At 44.8% G+C, this 15,209-nt stretch overlaps 1 protein-coding gene across 1 annotated transcript in view; it reads left to right on the top strand.

Moving 5' to 3' along the window:
• PACS2 (phosphofurin acidic cluster sorting protein 2) overlaps positions 1 to 15,209 on the top strand; it is a 550,048-nt gene that overhangs the window by 383,611 nt on the left and 151,228 nt on the right. Inside the window, exons 11-12 of the mRNA XM_030213995.1 lie at positions 4,402 to 4,476; positions 4,885 to 5,003. Coding sequence (XP_030069855.1) covers positions 4,402 to 4,476; positions 4,885 to 5,003 — 194 coding nt within the window. The remainder of the gene's footprint in view (positions 1 to 4,401; positions 4,477 to 4,884; positions 5,004 to 15,209) is intronic.

Raw genomic sequence — 15,209 nt, 5'->3', positions numbered from 1 at the left:
AGACAGAAGGGAAGGCTGAAGGCGTGCCGAGTCAGCACGCTTTTCACTGCTGCTGCTGCCGACCAGGTATGACTTTTAAATTTCGGAGGGGGGCCCTGGTACTCGGACGGAGGGAGGGTGGGCTGCTCAGGAAAAGCTTTTGTCTTTGACGCCATTGGTTTTCCTTGTCAGACCAGCCTCCATGTAGGGTTGCTGGTGTGTTTTCACTATGACAGCACTGCAGGATTAAATAAAACACTGTTCCATTTGTGAGGCACAAAGACTGGCTACCACAGTAGTAGGAAAATGCTGATAGGAGAGAGTCATTGAATGAGCAACATTCTGGTTCCTCCCACGACAACCCTGGAACTGGGTGGGAGGGAGGGAGAGGGGAGGGGGAACCCTGGAACTGGGAGGGAGAGGGGGCCCTATGGAACTCAGAGGGAGGGGGGGGGATCCTGTTGTACTGGGAGGGAGGGGGACCCTGGAACTCGGAGGGAGAGGAGGGGGAATGGCACATTTTGCGATAAATAAATAGATTTTGGGTTGCTGTTTGGGCACTCGGTCTCTGAAAGGTTCGCCATCACTGCCCTAGGTCAACTAAGCCAGTATTTGTCAATAACTTAAATAATTTCTTACATTTCTTTTTAAAGACAAAGTTAATTCTATCTTTACCAGTTCCACATTAGCCTATAAAAAGAGAGATCACATGTTTGCTAAGCTGGACTCTTTTTTTCAGGGGGTACTCGAGGGTACTGAGTACTGGCACCTTTTTCATTGCCTGCTAAAATTGACCCATGGTCCCCCAAGTATTATTGAAAAAGCCCTGGCTCTTAACACCAATTCTGCATTTTCATAGATTCTGTGGCTGGTTGCAGGAGGCCTGGCTGTTGTGGGGCAGGTCCCCTCAGTGATCACCCCACCCCCTTAGGGTTGAGTATCGGCACCCTTTTTGCTAGAAAAAATGCACTATTGATAAGTAATCTAATCACAATGCACAGATAGTTGAGACTAGTTCTTTCTGGTTCTAAGATGGAAGAGATGTTAGTTTGAACTGGTTCAGCTGGTGACATGTTTCTTTACTCATATAACACATCCAAGAATGTTCAGATCATTGCAGTAAAGAATATTAGTATTTGACTCTTAGCCAGTGGTGTGCTGGAGCCGGCTCGCACCGGCTCGCAAGAGCCGGTTGTTAACTTTGCTTGGCTCTTGCAAGCCGGTTGTTGAATTGCGTGAGCCGGCTCTCTTCCTCCTTCCCAATCCAGTCCCTTACGTCAGCGACTTCACGAATTCTTCGGGGTCGCTGCAAGCGCTGACTCTCCCACGCTGGCGCTGCAGGTTCGCATTTTAAAAATGGCCGCCGAGACTTCCAGAGGCGGCCTCGCGAGACTTCTGCCGAAGTCTTGGAGGCTGCCCTTGTAAATCTCGGCGGCCATTTTGAATCGCAAACCTGCAGCGCCAGCGGGGGAGAGTCAGCGCTTGCAGCGACCCCGAAGAATTCGTGAAGTCGCTGACGTAAGGGACCGGATCTGGAGGGAGGGAGGAGGGAGGGAGTTGAATTCGCCGAACTCCGGAGGAGGTGGCAAGGGAGAAAAGGGAGTCACTGGGCATTTGTGAATGGAGGGGAGGGGAGAGAAGGGTCGCTATAGGTGCAGGGCAGGGGAGAGGAGGGTCACTGCTGGACATAGGTGGATGGAGGGCAGGGGAGAGGAGGGTCACTGCTGGACATGGGTGCATGCAGGGCAGGGGACAGGAGGATCGCTGGGTTTAGGTGCATGCAGGGCAGGGCAGGGGACAGGAGGGTCACTGGACATGGGTGGATGGAGGGCAGGGGAGAGGAGGGTCACTGCTGGACATGGGTGCATGCAGGGCAGGGGACAGGAGGATCGCTGGGTATAGGTGCATGCAGGGGACAGGAGGGTCACTGGACATGGGTGGATGGAGGGCAGGGGAGAGGAGGGGAGAGTGAAGAAATGCTGGACATGGATGGAGGGGAGAGATAATTGAGGAAGGAGATGAGATGAGGGAAAGGAAGAGAGGAGAAAAACTAAATGGATGAAGAAAATAGGCAGAAGCTGAGGACCAGAAATGAAGAAGAAAGAAATAGATGGAAAGGAAGCCCTGGAAACGGAGTTAAGAGGACAGATAGCAGCAGAATTGGATACTGGGCCAGCTTGATCAGAAAAACAGTCACCAGACAACAAAGGTAGAAAAAAAATCATTTTATTTTCATTATAATGTTTGGAATATGTTCACTTTGAAAATCAGGTGCTCAACATTAAAAGTTTATATTTATTTACTTATTTATGGCATTTTATCCCACATTAAACATGAATTAGATTGGAACCTGGGATCATTTAATTTTTTTTCCTGGAGAGAGTAATGCATTGCCCCCCCCCCCCCAGCTATAGCCAGCTCTGCAATTTTTTTTGGGGGGGGGGCACAGAGGTGGATGGGGGGGGGGCGCAGAGGTGGACCGGGGAGAGAGCCTGTTGTTAAAAATTTACCAGCACACCACTGCTCTTAGCACAGATAAGATTCTGCTTAGTACTTGTGGGCTATTGTCTGAGAACCTCAGAGTAGATGGTCTGTCCTAGGGAATACGCAGTCTCTTTTATTGTCAGTATGCAGAGAGCTGTACATTCAGGTCCCTTTATTTTCAGCCAGATTTGGCCACATTCATTTTTAATGGCTGGTCTTTTATCTGTTAGGATGTCTCAACACCTCTAGTAGTTTTTGACTTGCTGCAAAACAGTTTGTATATCTTCAGTCATTAGCATTTTCTATGGACTATGCTATGTTAGAGCTGCTTTCTGCCATGAGGTGGCTGACTATTTTAACATTTGTTTTGCTCCAGCTGGCCATGATCGTTAATTGGAGGCAGGATGCCATATCTGCTTCTCAGAGCTTAGTGTAATTGGCAAGTTTCTGCAGGCAAATTTGATATATCAGAGCATGTAACATTCTTGAATCCAATATAATCAGTAATTTAGTATATCACTCTACAGCCTGTGCTGAAGGTCTGTATATTTAATCCTATATACACACACAGAAGTGATGTCATCAGTGAGTATGGCTGCTTGAGAGGGAATCTCTGGTGGGGCTAGAAAAAAAGAGCTTTAATTCCTTCCACCTCCCCCGAACCAGCTAAAATAATCAAGAAACCTGTGATTGAATACACAGGAGATCCTCATGAGCACTCACAAGCAGTTAGAAAAGTTTAAATACACTGAAGCAGAAGGCACAAAACTGGCACAATGTAACACATAGGGTAAAAGAAGAAGCCTAGACATGGCACCTAGGAGCATGGGGACATGATCAGTGAGAGAAGAGAGAAGGTTAGTGTGGCAGTTGCTAAGACAAATACAAAACTGGGTGGTGGATACTACTTCAAATCTGGAGGTTAATTAATTATTTATTTTGTAAAGCTCCAAAGACTTATCTTTTGGGTTTAAAAAAGGTTTGGCTTCCTAAAGAAAAAGTCCATACACCATTATTAAAATGGACTTGGGGAAAATCCACTGCTTATTTCTAGGATAAGCAGCATAAAATGTTTTGTACTTTTTTGGGGGGATCTAGCCAGGTATTTGTGACCTGGATTGGCCACTGTTGGAAACAGGATGCTGGGCTTGATGGACCTTTGGTCTTTCCCAGTATGGCAATACTTATGTACTTATAGATATTATTCTCTGTAGTCACCAAACTGTATAATAATTGGTCGCTCTGCTTCCCTGGATGGCTGGCTGGCTGGCTGGGTTCATAACAGCATGCAAATGAGCTGACGTCAGCTCGCCTCCAGCGTTCCCTTCCCTCTGTGTCCCCACCCTCACGGAAAGATGGAATGATGTCAGAGGAGGGCGGGACACTGAGAGGGATGGCAAGGGAAGGCTGGAGGTGACGCAAGCCGAGCCTGCCGCCGCTGCAACCTGAGGTAACATGAACGGCTTAAAGGCAGGGTGGCAGGAAGGAGAAGAGGGCAGGGGAGAGGAGGGGAAGAATTGCTGGACATGGATGGGAGGGCAGGGGAGGGGAGAATCACGGAACACGGATGGGAGGGCAGGGCAGAGGAGAATCTCTGGACATGGATTGGATGGGATGGGAGGGCAGAATCGCAGGATACGGAGGGGAGGGGAAGGCAGAGGAGAATCGCTGAACATGAATTGGAGGGCAGGGCAGAGGAAAATCGCTGGACATGGAGGAGAGGGCAGGGGAGAGAGGGGAAATCACTTAGCCTTCCTAGGGCCCGTTTCATGTTTCACGAAACGGGCTTTATTGCTTGTTTATTATAAATACATTAGGAAGCCTCCATCTTGCACTGAGGAAGGCCTAGCCAGTAGACAGGCTGTTTGCTGAAAAGGTCAGAACCTGTTTGAATGCCATTAGAATACATTTTTTTATTCTCTATCCTTTTCCAACCAGATTGAAGTACCTGAAAAGACGAGAAGCTCGGGGAGTATGCATCCATCTGACAGTGTTTCTGATACAGTATCATTTGTAAGTTCCACCACCCCTTCTCTATGAAAGTTTCTCACCTTCACTTTTCAAGATGCATTCCCTTTATTTTTCTATTGCATATTGTAAAGTCTTGATAGGTGTACTCAAATATGTATCATTAGGACTTTGCATTGTTTCTAACATTGGAGAGATGATTTTAGAAAGACTTAACTCAATTTGTAGTATGAGTTCATGATATCCATATTTGCCATATGTAAGACATTGGTAAGTAAACTGCTGAAGATATTCTTGGGCCCTGTTATTTACTCTGATATACTTTTCTCCTGTAGCCTGCCTTGTTTCACACATTTCTTGAAAGGCCATGTCTCCAATACTTATTATAGTATAGGAAGGTGCCAGCTTTTCATGAAGGGCATTGATGAGTTTTCACTTATTCTGTGCTCTCAGGAAATAAGCCAGCAAGAAATACAAGATACAGAGTTCTCTAATCTAGATGTATTCATTGAGAAACTGCCGCCAAGTGGGAAAATCACCAAGACCGAATCTCTTATTATCCCTTCTACCAGGTAACACAAGTATCATTGACCAAGCAGGTCTAACATCTCAGTGCTTCTTTAGAAAGTACTACCAAAACATGACTGAAACCATCATATGTGTGTCCTTTGACTTGATAATTTATAGAATCTGTTCTTTTTTGTTTTATCTATCTATCTGTATAACGTCCATATAGTTCTAATAAAAGGTAGAAATGTCAGCCTGAAAACCCTAGTCTCTTCTTAGCAAACAGTAAGTACAGGATGAGCAGTGGCAGAGGGAGGATTCCCTGCACTATACTTGCTAAACCATAAAGAACCAATAGATGCCAGTGATTCTTGAACATGATTCTTAGTATAGTTGCAGATTAATAGCCTCCTGTGCCTGGTATCCTGGAAGTAAACCTTTGAATTATCCCAGTCTAATCAGCCAGAAAAGAAAAAAAAAATAAATCATGTAATCTTTAGTGTTCTAAAAGTGCACATTCTGGATAAGTGTGATACCCAATTGTATCAATTAAGATATTACTTTTAAATTGTTAAAATTCATCCTAGCTCGACCCGATACTGAGCTATAAAGGCAATAGTCTTGTTGGAAAACTGTCAATAGTTGACTTTAACATACTGGTTATGTAATCTGAGAACAAGCAGGATGAAAAGTCCACACTGATGGGATACGTCATCCAGTGTAGCCCTGTGTGGGAACTGCTCTCCAGCATCTTCAAGAAGCCTTTGAGGGTGGTGCACTGCATATACGTGTGCCGTCCCACCTGTCATCGCCGTTGCTCAAGACCACATCAGTTTCTCTTCTTCCTTGAAGTAGTGAGGTCGTGTTTTGTTCTTCTCGCCTCATTTCATGTTTTCCTTAGAAGCAATTTCTCTGGTTTTATTTTTTCTGCTTCATATAAGTATTCGTGTAAGGCCAATGCCTTATTCCTCTTGCTCCCCACTTAGGCTTTCGGCATTTATTACTTTTTCTTTATTTTTTTGCAGCTCACTCAGTCCCTTTAGGCCTTGAGCATCCCGGTCAGGATATTTTTTCTAAAACTGACCCATTTGATTAAACCTTGGCCATTTTTCGAAAATATGTCCCTTAAAACTCCCAGTGGGTTTAAGAAGTGCACCCAGTGCAGCAGGACAATGTCCTTCAAAGACACACACAGTTGATACCTGCAGTAATTGGGACCCAACCCTAATCTCTCTTTTTGTAAACTCTGTTCACAGATGTTAAAAGGCTTAAAGGTCATCATAAGCAGCATGAATTGCTTTTTGGCACCAGCAAGTCTGGTCCATTGACTTTGACATTGGAGCCATTGGTCCTAATGGCTCCTGGAGCTGTATTGGCATCGAGAGGTTTCCATCTCCCTTGACGTTGAGCATCAGTAGTGGCCATTGGGATCAGTCATCCTCCGATGCCACCTTGAGAACAAGGCAGGATTTATCATTGTCCTTGTCGACACCAAGGGATCCTGATGCCATGTGTCAGAGGCTAGGAAGCATCAGCATTGAACCCCTTCAAGGCATGGCATCAAGAGCACTGGTGCATCAAAGTCTTTGATACCTGAGAGCCACTCATCCTCCAAGGAATCAGTTGGTGTACCAGCCTCCATTAAGCCCAGGACCAGGCCATCAATTCAGCGCTGATGTATTCAAGGGACGTAACCACACTGGATTAAAAACTGGTTAAAAGATAAAAAACAGAGAATAGAGTTAAATGGTTATTATTCTCAATGGGGACGGGTAGAGATAGTGGGGTTCCCCAGGGGTCTGTGCTTGGACCACTGCTTTTTAACATATTTATAAATGATCTAAAGATGGGAGTAACTTGTGAGGCAATTAAATTTGCTGATGACACAAAATCATTAAAAGTTGTTAAATCACAAGAGGATTGTGAAAAATTACAAGAGGACCTTACAAGACTGGGAGACTGGGCATCTAAATGGCAGATGACATTTAATGTGAGCAAGTGCAAAGTGATGCATGTGGGAAAAAGGAACCTGAACTATAGCTACGAAATGCAAGATTCCACATTAGGAGTCACTGACCAGGAAAGGGATCTAGGCATCATCATTGATATGTTGAAACCCTCTGCTCAGTGTGTGGTGGCGGCTAAGAAAGCAAATAGAATGTTAGGTATTATTAGGAAAGGAATGGAAAACAGAAATGATGACATTATAATGCCTTTGTACCACTCCATAGTGCGACCGCATCTTGAATATTGTGTTCAGTTCTGGTCATTGTGTCTCAAAGAAGATATAGTGGAATTAGAAAAGGTACAGAGAAGGGCAACAGAAATTATAAAGGGGATGGGATGACTTCCCTATGAGGAAAGGCTAAAGCGGCTAGGGCTCTTCAGCTTGGAGAAAAGACGGCTGAGGGGAGAAATGATAGAGGTGTACAAAATAATGAGTGGAACGGGTAGATGTAAATCACTTGTTTACTCTTTCCAAAAATACTAGGACTAGGGGGCACACAATGAAGCTACAAAGTAGTAAATTTAAAATGAATCCGAGAAAAATTTTCTTCACTCAACGTGTGATTAAACTCTGGAATTTGTTGCCAGAGAATGTATTAAAAGCAGTTAGCTTAGTGGAGTTTATGTTTAAAACTGTTGATTGATGACTCATAAGCCACAAATATACAAAAGAAAAAACATATCATAATATGCTACACATTACATTATCTAATCATTCATATAACTCTGTACAATAACATATCGTCATCCAGTTTTTGAACATTAACCCCCTCCATCCCCCCTCTCCCCCCCCTCTATTCATACTTACTAGAACCCCCAGCAGGTTAACTCATTTGCCAACATAGCAAAAATCTTCAGTCTCACTGAACAAACTGGTAATGCCATCTAAATGTTCTTCTCTCCTCTTTAACTAAAACTAGTTCCTTCCCTTATTAGAAATTCCATTTCAACAAACCTCCATCCAAGTTTCTCCTTCTTCCCACCCTACCCCCCCCCCCCCCCCCCATACGAAAACAATAAAGAACTGTGTGTGTAGGTAAAACAAACGGAATCATTCAATGGTCAAAAATTGAGTGGATAAGCTTCACAAAGGTGAAGATATTACAAAGAATTCATCACCAGGCTTCACCCTCGTGGGTGCAAAGATTGTATATATGGGTCCCCAGATATTAAGGAACTCTTTCCTCCTCTTAGATGAATATCGTGCCCCACGCCTCTCGAATAGCATAAACCCATGAAATTTATTCCGCCAATACCAGTATTCTGGTGGAGAATCACTAACCCAAAGACTTAAGATAATTCGCTTTCCCACCAGACAGGCTTTACAGACCAATTGCCTAGCAGGACCAATCTGTAATACAAAAAGTTCATATTTAACCAAAAGAACCCTGAGAGGGGTAAGCGGTATTCTGGAACCCAAAATAAGCATCAAATATTGTAAAATTGAGGTCCAAAATCTTTGCTCCCAAAGGGAATGAAAAAAAAGTGCTAGGCATGCACTGACATTTTGCACACAAGGGCGTCTCCACACCTCCCATTTTAAAAATTTGAACTTTGGTTAGATATGCCCTGTGCAAAATACGATACTGGCACTCCCTAAGGTCTACATTAACTGTCAGTGTGGGTATCCGAGATGTCAATATAGTGAAGTCTAAAGAAAGATTAGGCCTAATCAAATCCCTGGCCCAGCGCAACCTAATAAATTCTTTATCTCACTGAGCCTGAAGAGTAGCAAGTGCTTTGTGAAGGCCAGACACAGACAACTTATTTCCCCTCAGCAGCTTAAAAAAATTGTCGCAGGCGATGACTATGTCATGATTCCAGGGCCTCTGCATTCAATGAGCGGACATAATGAGTCAGTTGATTATAAGCAAAAATATTATTGATTTCTATACCAATCCCTAAAGCTCCCAAGCTCAGCAGCGCACCCCCATTAGTCAAAACGTGCTCCAACTGGGTAATACCCATTTGTGCCCAACCACGGAAAGTACTATTTTCATTCCCAGGTGAAAACAACGGATTCCCTTCAATGGGGAGCAAATCAGATGTATGAGAGTCCAAACCCCAGAACCTAACCACATCCCCCCAGAGCATTCTCAATGGGTGCAACAATAAGCTAGCTCTAAAAGGAGGGGGAATAGCCGAGCGCGGTGCTTGTAATAGAAAATAGAAGTGGCAAGGAGCAAAGTAACTAATTTCCAACTGTCTTGGCGTATAATCCTGCCTATCAAAAAGCCAATCCCCCAGATAGCGGAGTAGGCAGGCCTGATTATACCATCTAAAATCCTGCAAACCGAACCCATCATAAGTGGCAATGAGAGCTTGGACTTTTTACCCCCCTCCCCCAACAGAAGTGTCCCAATAGTTTATATAGCAGATTCAAATCCTTCCTTAAAACATAAAATGGCATTAGCTGCATCACATAAAGCCATCGCGGGAATTCCACCATGCGAAACAACTGAATTCTACCGTGCAACATGAGCGGTAATGCTAACCATGCCCTCAATCTTTCCCCCAGAGCCTGCAACAGCCGAGAGATATTCAGATGATACAAGTCAGACGTCTTCATTGAAAGCCTCACACCCAAATAAGGGAAGGAGCCCTGTGCCCAGCGCAGCGGAAAACCAGTCCCCCACCCCCTCTGTACTTCCACTGTCGCCGCCAGTGCTAGCGAGTTAGAATAATTAAGTTTAAATACAGCATAATCTCCAAACTCCTGGAATAATTCCAATAATGCCGCTAGGGACCTCATGGGATCGGTGAGGTGTACTAATAAATCATCTGCAAAAACCAACAGAGTAAATCATGACTGACCAAAAGGAACGCCTACAATCTCCGGATGTTGGAGTATCTCTCTAATTAGGGGGTCCAGAGACAAAACAAAAGGGGAGACAACGGGCATCCCTGATGCGTACCCCTGGAAATACAGATTGCTGAGAACACACCCCATTTACCCATATGTAAGCTCATGGATCTGTATAGAGAACCCTAACTGCTTCTACTAAAAAACCCTCAAAGCCATAATGTCTTAACGCTGCAAACTAAAAGGGCCACACGACTCGATCAAACGCTTTTTCTGCATCAAAGCTAACAAGGATAGATGACAAACGCCTCTGAGTTATAACCTCCAAAGAAGCCAGAATAGCCCGCATATTTTTGGCTGCCCCTCTCCCCCCGAACAAACCTGACCTGAGCCAAATCAACCAGGTCTGGAAGCACCTTCGCTAATTTGTTGGCTAATATTTTTACATATAATTTCACATCAGCATTAAGGAGAGAGATCGGTCTATAAGAACCAGGATCCTCTGAGTTTTTCCCCACCTTGGGCAGTACAATTATTTGTGCTAATTTCAAAGTATCCAGGAGAGCCTGGTCCACTACCATCGCATTAAACATAGCAAACAGCGGGGATTTAACCTGTTCATAAAATTGTTTATAAAATTCTACTCGATACCCATCAGGGCCTGGAGTTTTATGCATCACACTCTGCTGCAATGCCACATGAGATCCCCTTCCTCCAAAGGTCTATTTAACATTTGACGCTGCTGTGGGGAAAGTTTGGGTAGCACTAAATTATTTAAATACATATCACTATCCAAGTCATTCCCCTCCGAAGATGCATAAAGGGACTCATAGTATGTACGAAAACACTCGGCTATCTCAGTATCTGAATGTAACACCTTACCCTTAGAATCCCTTATTCCAAAAACCCGAGAAGACCCCTCCTTACTCCCAACCATACGGGCCAGCAGGCGTCCTGCTTTATTACCATGACAAAACAGCTGATATTTATAATAAAGTTGCAACTTCACCACCCGCTGATGTAAAAGTTCATTTAATTCCCTCTGGGATGTCATCAAAGCCACCCTCTGCGCCTCAGAAGGAGAACGACCATACTTAATTCTGCGACTTCTTATCAGTTTTTCCAATGTAAGAATTTCTTTGTCCCTCATTTTCTGAGCTCGAGCTTCGTAAGAGATCATGTCCCCCCTTAACACGGTTTTCGCTGTTTCCCAGTAGAGAGCCGGCTGCGTTCTATGAACTCCATTATGAAACTCGTAGTCCTTCCAACGTTCCGCTAGAAAAGCATGAAACTTATGGTCTCCCACTAAATCCAGAGGATATCTCCATTTGTAACCCCTCGTTGTTCCAGATCCTAATTCTAGTTGAAACCATATCAAAGCATGGTCTGACACTTCATAAGGGCCAATCTCTGCCTTGGTAACTTTTGAAAAAAGGGAACTAGAGACAAATAGATAATCTATGCAGGATTGAGAGGCATGTGCTCTGGAGAGATGGGTATAATCCTGATCCATCGGGTGAAGGGACCTGCCACACATCCACTAAGTCCAATGAATTACAGAGCAATGCTAAAGTGCCGTGACCACCCCTAGGACCTCAGGTACCACCAGCCGATCTATCCAAGGAAGGATCTAGGACTAAATTAAATTCCCCCCCTCCCCCAAGAATTACCTGCCCAGCCTTGCAAGGGGTTAACAAAGCAGTTAAGCCTTGGTAGAAAACTTTATCAAAAATGTTCAGGGCATAAACATTACACAGCATCAGGAGACGACCAGCAAGCTCAATTGAAGCAAAAATATACCTCCCCCCTGGATCCCTAACTGTAGACTTGACCTTTACATTTAATCCTTTACGGATAAGGATCATCACTCCTGCCTTCCGGTGGGCCGCAGGGGCCTCCAACAAACTACCCACCCACCCTTTTTGAAATTTAGCGTGTTCCATGGAAGACAAGTGTGTCTCTTGCACAAAAGCAATATCTGCCTTTTGTCTTTCTAAAACCCTTGGTCCTTTTAATGGGAGAGGAAACCCCTCCCAAATTCCACGAAACTATTTTAAGTGATTCCAAAGGTCCAGTAATCCCACATGGCAATAGAAAAGATCTTCAGACAGGAAAACCTCCAAAAGGGATACTCCCCAGCCCCCGGGTACCCTTTCACACCCATCTCAGTCACCAACCTTCCAGCAAACCCAGCACACCACTCCATCTTAAGCCAAAACATACCTACACACAAATCCCACCCCCAGATCCCACCAGTCCCTCCCTGCCCACTCCCCCTCCCCCAGGTCCCTCCCCCCCATTAAACCATTCTTCCAGGACCAGATCATGTGAGCTCCCCCCCCCCCCACCCCGCTGTAACAAAAAAAAAATGTTCTCAGAGAAACGTCTCAGATAGTCTCTTTATACTGAAGCTTAAGTCTTCATAGTAGGCCCTTAATGTCAAAGTTCTGTCCAGTGAGGAGAAACTCAATGCGGCTCCAAAGAACCGGTCACTCTGTTCACAAACTGCAGTGCCTCATCAGCTGAAGTAAACACATGTACCTTTCCTTCATGCCAAATTTTCAGTCTCACTGGATAAAGTAGAGCAGACTGGTTCTTTTTGATATACAAAAGATTACAGGCTCCCCTAAAGTCCCTGCGGCGTGCCAATACAGCCGCAGAGAAATCCTGGAAACAGCGAATCTGATTAGTCTCATATTGTAGGGGGTTCTCTCGACATAAGGCGCTAAAGATCTCCTGCTTGTGAGCAAAATTCAGTAATTTAAAGATCACCAGCCGAGGACGCGAGTCCTTAGGCTTTACGGGTCCCGAACGATGTGCGTGCTCAATGCGCAGCGCTCCCATCAGGAGCTACAATTTTAGAGCCTTAGGGAGTCAACTTTCCAAAAAGGCACGCAGCTCCAACTCCTTAATTGTTTCTGGGAGCCCCATCATACGAATATTGCTCTGACGTGCCCGATTCTCTAAGTCCTCCAGCTTAGCTTCAATGTGATCTATTTTCTGTTGCATGGCTTGTTGCTTTGTAATTTGTTGTTGGACCTTATCCTCTGTATCAGAGAGGCGTTGTTGGTATGCCAAAAGGTCTGAACAGATGGTCCCCAATTTACCATCAATTCCTTCCAATTTATCAGTTATCTTTTGCAGCTTTCGATCTACCGAGGCTTCCAGCATATGAGACACTTCCGCTGCGATTTCCATTGCCCACGCAGAGCCTGCCGATTGTGAGGACGAAGAATCTCCATCTGCCATTTTAGCTTCTCCTGCACATCCCTGAGTGCCATCTTTCTTCGGCTGTTTAGTCGACATTTCAGCCCGATCTGTACGCCAAAAGCCTCAAACTGCACACTAACTCTGTCAGGAATCAAACACTGCAGGCTGGCTAAAGAAAAACAAACAAAACTAACGTGGGGAGTAGATGTTAGATCAGGGGAGCTCGGCTCAGCGACATCCACTCTCTAGCTCAGCATCATGTGACCCTCAGCGGAGTTTAAAAAAGATTTCGATGGCTTCCTAATGGAAAAGTCCATAGACCATTAAAATGGACTTGGGGAAAATCCACTGCTTATTTTGTAGGATAAGCAGCATAATATGTATTGTGCTGTTTTGGGATCTTGCCAGGTACTTGTGACCTGGATTGACCACAGTTGGAAATAAGATCAGCTTGATGGACCTTTGGTCTGTGCCAGTATGACAATACCTACGTACTTATGGCTGTGCCCCAGCTTTTACCAATGGCCTCCTAAAGGAACGGATCAAGTCCAAATTCCAGGAGGAAATGGGGCACATCCTAGCTCGACCCGATACTGAGGTATAAAGGTCTTTGATATGAACTTTGGAGCTTCAGCCCATCCTTTGAGGCTCATGCCCTGACATGTGCATTGACATTGGTACCTTTCAGGTTGTTGGAGCCAGTGCACGTTGAGATATTGTCTGTCTTCAGTCCTTCAGGGGCAGAAGCTTCCTCAGGGCACCGGAGATCACTGGCTCCTTGGCGCCCCCACCCAAGGCTGACCAACCTGTCTGTAGACAAAGACAGGCACAGACTCAGACATTCACAAAGGAATATTTTTATGAGTTTGATTTGGAATGCTCTTGGGTATCTGAAAAACACCAGAAGCGCTTTCAGGGGAAGGATCCCTTTGTATCCCTTTAGACCCCTCCACTCCACATAAGAAAGTCACTCCCTGAGGAGCTCTCCTCTGATTTTATTACGGAAATGGCTAAGTCAGTTCTAATTGATTTGGAGACCAATGGTGAGTCCATGACTGAGTTGTTGGACATTTTTCAGTTGAATGCCCCACCAAAGGAAGCTGTGACAGTCCCTGTGCAATGAATCCTAAGGAATATATAGATGAAGCAGTGGGAGAACCCCTCTCTGTATGTCCAATACATAAGAGTGCAGAAAGCTCCCAGATTCAAGAAGCTTCAGCTTTCTTGTCATTCTGTGGAGGTTGAATCCACTCTCAAAAGAGCAAGAAGTTCCAAGACTCACTCCTCAGTTCGCCCAGGGAAGGGAGTTTCGGACTCTGGAATCTTTTGGGAGGAAATTTTTTCAAAGTTCTAGGCCAGTTTCCCACATACATTGTGCTCAACTCTTAATGAGCATGCACTTGCAGAGCATAGTGCTCAGTGTGGCAGAGTTCGCAGAATTTCTTCACCCAAAGAAGGATGCAGAACTCTGCCAACTAGAAGCCAAGCAGCAGGAGTGTGAAAACCACATGGTCGGGGCAACTTATGATGCTTTTGATACAACATTCAGGGCCTCCGCCACAGTATTGGGTTGCATAGACTTGCCTAGTTGCATTTGTCAGATCTGGAATCTGCAGTTCAGGAGAAGCTGGCAGACTTTTGTGCTGCGGAGACAGCCTTTTTGGTGACAAGGTGGAGAAGGTCGCTGACCTCATCAAGAAGCATTCTGAAACCAGCAGTTCACTATCCTGGCCCACTCCTGGCTCAGACTCCTCTTCCAGGAGTTACTCTGGTAGAGGGCAACAGAAAAATAGCTACTCTTAAAGGCATAGATTCCCTCCTCATCAACCTCCCCAAAATGCTCTGAGCTCATAGTAGCATGGAGCTCAGAAGTCTCTTCCAGCTCTCCAGTCAAAACAGGGGGCAAGCTTTTGACTGGTTCCAGGAGAGCATAGCTGCAATAAAAGTAGCTGTCCTTGATGACCTATCTTTATTGAAACATTTGCTGTATTGCTGTTCAAGAAAATATCAAAGCAGATTACAATTAAACAACAGACTTGTAAAGAGAGAGAGAACAGTTTACATTGGACCAATAGAGGAAAAAATAAAAGAACAGTGATACTGTCAATGTCTGCACACACACACACACACTACATATCATGGGTCAGCCATTGATACCTCAATCCCGGTTACACATCAAGAAAAAAAGGGGGGGGGGAATCAAGTCTTAAACCAGACTTAAGTCTCTTAAAACCCATCTCAGAGCAAAGAT

Source organism: Microcaecilia unicolor, chromosome 9 (genome assembly GCF_901765095.1).
Source record: "Microcaecilia unicolor chromosome 9, aMicUni1.1, whole genome shotgun sequence".
In the NCBI taxonomy this organism is placed as follows: domain Eukaryota; kingdom Metazoa; phylum Chordata; class Amphibia; order Gymnophiona; family Siphonopidae; genus Microcaecilia; species Microcaecilia unicolor.
This window is presented reverse-complemented; position numbering and strand designations above follow the sequence as displayed.